Raw genomic sequence first — 6,050 nt, forward strand, 5'->3', positions numbered from 1 at the left:
CATTGTCATTTAGCAGCGGATAGAGAGGACACCCAGGAAGCCTTCCCCTCCCCTTCTCGCTTGCCGTTGATGGAGACGGAGCACTAAGTCAGCGAGAGTGTTGTCTTGACGAAAACCTTAACCGGAATGAATCAACAGTTGCTTCGGCGGTGGGAAGGAGCTCCCGCCGAGCATCTGTTGAGCATCCTGTGGGCTGAGCCATCTTTCATTGCTGTCATCCCAGAGGCTATCACTGGTTTAATAAGCCTGCCATCGTGTCCCCCTGCCCCTTTAAGCAGCGTATCACAGCCTTTTTAAGGTTTCCTTTCCTGGCCTTAAGGCCTCCGCGTTGCCTTGGTCGCTCTTGACTCATCTCCACTATATTTCAGCTGACAAGCTGCATTTTCTTTGGGGTGGTGGATGCTGTCAGCAGTTAGGATGACACTCATTACTCTCCAGCTCAAATGCGGTGGAGCTGAGTGACACGTAGAAAACTACCCTGACGCGTCCTGGAGCTTTCTTCAGCCTTTCAACGCTGATGCGATTTGCCACCGGGCTGGCCTCCTTGGCCTTTAGGTGGAGAGAACGGTAAGGGTGAAGGTGAGCCCTCGCCAGGTAAAATGCCAGATTCCTTTCGGAACAGGGGATTCCTGGATGCTTAGCCTTCAGACAAATCAACCATCAACAGGCACATGGTGGTAGAATGTTGCACAGATACCCAGGATGGGAAGAGAGAAGGAGGGAGGGAATGCATTCCACCCCACGCAGAGAAATAATCCACTTTTATGCTCCATTCAAAGGAGACGTGAAGAAAGCTAAGAATAATTAAAAAAACAAAAACAGAACACGTTCTCTCCAGCAGCCGGCACCCAGAGAAGCAGGGATTAACACCAGACAAACAATCAAACGGAAAACAATAATCGAGGAACTACGAAGGAGAAAAAGCACCCACCCACCAAGACTGGCAGGGCAAGAGCCTTGGTAGTACAGTGGTCTAAGGCACCCTGTTATTAAGCTGGTTATTAAGACCAGCTGCCTGCAATTACTGCAGGTTCGAATCTCGCCAAGGCTCAAGGTTGACTCAGCCTTCCATCCTTTCTAAGATAGGTAAATTGAGGACCCAGTTTGTGGGGGCAATAAGCTGACTTTGTATAAATATACAAAAGGATGAAGGCTATTGCTGAGCACATTGTAAGCCGCCCTGAGTCTCTGGAGAAGGGCGGCATATAAACCAAATTAAAAAAAAAAAAAGTTACTGAATAAAACGAGGGCAACCTCCCTCATCTAGTACTGGTGATGAAATATCTGCAAGCAAGCAACGAAGCTCAGAGAACACCAAGGACCCCATAACTGTACTTGGAGCCAACTCGATGCACAGGGAACAATCTTTGCGCCTGGAACTTTCTGATTAGTGCAAAGTAAACAGGTAGTGGAGGAAGTTTGGAGTAGACCTTTGTCCCTGTCCTGGGTCCCTGATCAGGGACCCAGGACAGGGACAAAGTGTGCGCACATATTTGCGAATCGGTAGAGAAGGTAAGTGAATTTCACCCCTGGTGCAGACCCATCAGGCTGTCCCTTTTAAGAGAAGCAGCATCTTCCCCTACACCCGTGATGGTGAACCCATGGCACATATGCCACAGGTGACACACGGAACCAGGGGTGGGTTCTAAATTTTTTTACTACCGGTTCTGTGGGCGTGGTTTATTTTGTGGGTGTGTCTTGGAGGTCATGTGACTAGGTGGGCGTGGCTAGCTGGTCAGAGTCATTTCTGGAAGGTCCTCGCACTTACGACTAGTCCTCGCACTTACGAGCCCACTCATTTGTTTGCTTTTAACACTGATCAGCTGTAGGATGGCCCTTTGAAGCCCCGCGGCAAGAGTTTAAACAGTTTTTTTCCCTCTAGTCATCAGCTGGGACTCAGGAGGCAGCAATAGATTGGGGGTGGGACCAAATAAAAGGTAAGAATAACGTGGGTGGGGGGGTGGGAGGGCGGGGGGGGAGAGAACCGGTTCAGTGACATCATATCGTCCCCCGCTACCGGGCTTGGCCACACCCACTAAATAAGCCACGCCCACAGAACCGGTAGTAAAAAAATTTAGAACCCATCACTAGCCATCACTGCTCTATGATATGAGAAGTATTTTATCGATGGTTGGAGAATAAAAAAGGAGTTTGGAAATGAAGTAGAATTAATAATAATAATAATAATAATAATAATAATAATAATAATAATAATAATAATAATAGAAAATATACTAAGATAGAGATACAAATAGGATAAAAATAGCTAGTACACGTATGATGAGGATAACGATGTTTAATGTTAATAGGGTATTATCACTAGAAGATGCTAAGAAGAAAATGAAGAGTCCTACAATGTTTAATTGTTTAATATATCATAACTTTAAGTTTAGAGAAATGATGTGAATGTGAAGGATGTTATTATATATGGCAAAAGATGTTGCTCAGAGATGTTTGTACCCAGATGACACACTGCTTAAGGAAAAATGGAATGTTTATATTTTTGAAAATGAAAAATTAAAAAAGAACCTTCTTTTTTTTAAAAAAAAAAAAAAAGAGAGAGAGAGAGAGAGAGAGAGAGAGAGAGAGAGAGAGAAGCAGCATCTTGCAGACGAGACCAAATACGAAACACGAAGCAAAACGAAAAGAAAGGCTAGCTAACTGATGCCGGCATCCTTTGCTCTCTCCGTCCTGTTTTCTTTTTCCTGGCAAACTTTGAAAGGCAAAACTTTGCCCCATCCAGGGTCCCATGCGTCACGTCGTACGTCGCCGTTTGTTCTTCTTTAGCAAGTCTTTGAACCCCTGAAATAGTAATATTCCGGCAAGGGAATGGCGCTTCCTTGGGGACAAACAGGCCTGTTTTAAATGTGCGATTAGCTCGAGCAACGCGGGCTCTCTTTCAGATCGCAGTGCCCTTTCCTGAAGCTCGCTGAGATGGAAGCGTGCGTCTCGGTAGGGGTTGTGACAAGCCTTGAAGGAGGTGGGTCTTCTCCGTGCCGCTTAGAGCACCCCGTTGCTTCTCCTCTGTTGATTGGCAATGCCCCATCAGCGACAGCCGCAAAGCCCTTTTTTAATTGAACACACAAAGAGAGTCACCTGATTTTCCACCTAAGGTTTTCTTGCCTTGTTTCTCCCTGCGAAAGCTTTCTTGAGCTTTCTTGGAGGTTTTCTGCAGAATTTGATATAGAGTAACGGAGCTGGAAGTGTGATCTTGTAGGTCATTTAGTCCAACCCCCTGTCAAGCAGGAGATCCTATACCAGGTGTCAGCGTTCCAAATTATGATCTCCTCCAGCGCTGACATGAATGAAAGAGGGAGAAGCTTTGCTTTAATGCTGAGATGAACTTTTACCTAGTTCCCTGCTGTTCAGTAGATAGTGTTACCTGGGTGACAGAGGGAGGGGGAAAATTCCTGTGAAAAGAAAGTGCTTGGGATGAAGAGATGGATCTGCACGATGGCCAATGAGACATTGGGGTTGAAGAACGGAAAGGGAGGGGTTTGGAAGGAGGTGCCAGTTTTGGCTGCACAAAGAGTTCAGGGATGTCGTTCTCCTATTCTTAAATAAAAAAAAAGATTCATTAGAGACCTTGCGTTTGAGAATGAAGTTTATTTAAGATAGCAATGAAACCTGACACCAGGGATGGCGAATCTTTTCAGGATCGAGTGCCCCAAACCAGAATGCTCATGCATGTATGCATGCCGGAGCACAGGAAACCCAAAGATCAGCTGGTCAGCATATGCATGCCTGTTTTTTTGGCCCTTTTTGGCCCTTTTTTCGGGCTGTTTTTAGGCTGTTTTCTCGGCCGTTTTCAGACCATTTTGGGCTGTTGTCCAGCTGTTTTGGGGCTGTTTCCCAGGTCATTTCCAGGCCATTTTGGGGCCGTTTTCAGGCTGTTTTCTGGCTGTTTTTCGGGCCATTCTTGAGCTATTTTCCAGCTGTTTGGGGGCTGTTTTCCAGGCCATTTTCTGAGCTGTTTTTCAGGCTGTTTTCAGGCCGTTTTCAGGCCATTTTCAGGCTGTTTTTTGGGCCATGTTTCAGGCGCTTGGAGGCTCAGTGGGCTGAGATGGTCAAGCCAGTTCCAGCCCATGAGGCAGTCCCACTGGAACGAGGCCCTCCGGCTCTTCGCCACCAGCGGCGCTTCCCGCCAGCCTTCGCCCAAAGCCCCACACCAGGAGGCTGAAGCAGACCCCAAGTTGGAATTTCTGCCCCCCTCCAACCCACACAAAAAGACCCCAAAGGGGGAGACCCTCTGCAGCAACACAAATGTTCATTGCACATATCCGGCCCAGGGGCCATAGTTTGAGGACCCCTGATTTAGTGCAATATTTAAAAAATGCAAATAATTTTTCTACGGACCACCAAAATTTTCTCACGGACCACCAGTGGGTGACCGCTGCTATAGTCATTGCAACTTCCTTTCATAGTTGTTTTGTTCCTTGGGTTGTCATTGTCGTTGCTCTTTTACTTTGTGCAAATACTTTGTGTTTACTTTGTGTTGCTCTTTTACTTTGAGGTCCTGGAAAGGCCTTCCCCCCCCACCCCACCACCACCCCACCCCCAGGGGTGGATGAGAACTCCCTACCAAGCCACGCACATTGTCTCTGCCTGCAAACGCAGTCCTGATTCATTCATCAAGCCTGTTCTTGGCATTCCATTTTCCAATCCCCCAAATAATAATGCTCCTCGCAAGCTGTTTCGTCCTGATTTGACCGTATTTGGCTGCCCCAATTTCCAGGCACCGGTCAGCGTTAACGTGGTCCAGGGGAGGCCGAGCTCATAGCTGTGGGAATCGTCTTTCTTTCCTTGTTCCCTCTTGGCCAAACCGGCTCCATTCTTCAGAGGCCGGCCTCCACCTCCCCGTCTCTTTCCCTCTTGGGAAGGCGCCACCAAAGGAGCTGCAGCTGTGTCTGTTCACAATACGGTAAAGTGTGTTCGGCTCCTGGGACTGCTGCCTTGGGTTGGGCTCCAAGACTGAGCTTGTTTGGGGTTTGCCAAGCGCATTGTTTGTTCGCTTGGCACCGGTGTGGCTGCCACATCTCCGGTGCCAGCTGTACAAAGCTTTGTACTTGATCGTACATCTTTTTGACAGTTGAATACCTGGGATTGGTGCTTCGGCTGATTTCCTTGGCAAGCTTGTTCGAGTTGTCTCCGCATCGGAGCCCCTGACGACCTCCGTTCGCGTGGGAGCCCTGAACAGCCTGAAAAATTGCTCCAACCTCTACAGCAGTGGCCAGACTAGACCTATCCCATAAGGCTTTGCATCACCTTCCCTCCATGCGCAAGAGGGAATGTGCCCGCTGAACTTTGGCGATGCAGAACGGGACAGATTAAGAGAATTGGAGGTCATGTAGTCCAACCCCCTGCTCAAACAGGAGACCCTATACCACTTCGGACAAATGGCTGTCCAGTCTCTTCTTGAAAACCTCCAGTGATGGAGCACCCACAACTTCTGGAGGCAAACTGTTCCGTCTATCCATGTATCTGTCTGTCTGTGTATCTTATCACTCTTTCTCTCTCTCATCTATCCATCTATCTATCTATCTATCTATCTATCTATCTATCTATCTATCTATCTATCATCTGTCAACTTGCAAAGCTTTCAAGTTGCCATGAGTGGGAGGGAGGAAGAACTGATGGAGCTGATCTCTATCACTATCTATCTATCTATCTATCTATCTATCTATCTATCTATCCATCCATCCATCCATCCATCCATCCAATCCATCTATCTATCTATCTATCTATCTATCTATCTATCTATCTGTCAACTTGCAAAGCTTTCAAGTTGCCATGAGCGGGAGGGAGGGAGAACTGATGGAGCTGATCTCTATCACTATCTATCTATCTTTCTATCTATCTATCTATCTATCTATCTATCTATCTATCTATCTATCTATCATCTATCTATCATATATTTCTATCTATCTATCTACCTATCTCTCTCTTTCTCTTTCTCTCTCTCTCTCTATCCATCCATCCATCCATCCATCCATCCATCCATCCATCCATCCATCATATGTATCTTATCTGTCTCATAGAATCATAGAGAC

At 46.8% G+C, this 6,050-nt stretch overlaps 1 protein-coding gene across 1 annotated transcript in view; it reads left to right on the plus strand.

Annotated features, from left to right (window-relative positions):
• Positions 1 to 517: 517 nt before the first annotated feature.
• Positions 518 to 6,050, plus strand: part of LOC139325865 (steroidogenic factor 1-like) — a 19,102-nt gene continuing 13,569 nt past the window's right edge. Inside the window, 2 exon segments of the mRNA XM_070955905.1 lie at positions 518 to 567; positions 4,840 to 4,921. Of these exon segments, the coding sequence (XP_070812006.1) occupies positions 518 to 567; positions 4,840 to 4,921 (132 nt within the window).

The sequence above is a fragment of the Pituophis catenifer genome, unplaced genomic scaffold (genome assembly GCF_029215685.1).
Source record: "Pituophis catenifer annectens isolate HBS135680 unplaced genomic scaffold, rPitCat1.0.hap2 SCAF_17, whole genome shotgun sequence".
Lineage (NCBI taxonomy): Eukaryota > Metazoa > Chordata > Lepidosauria > Squamata > Colubridae > Pituophis > Pituophis catenifer.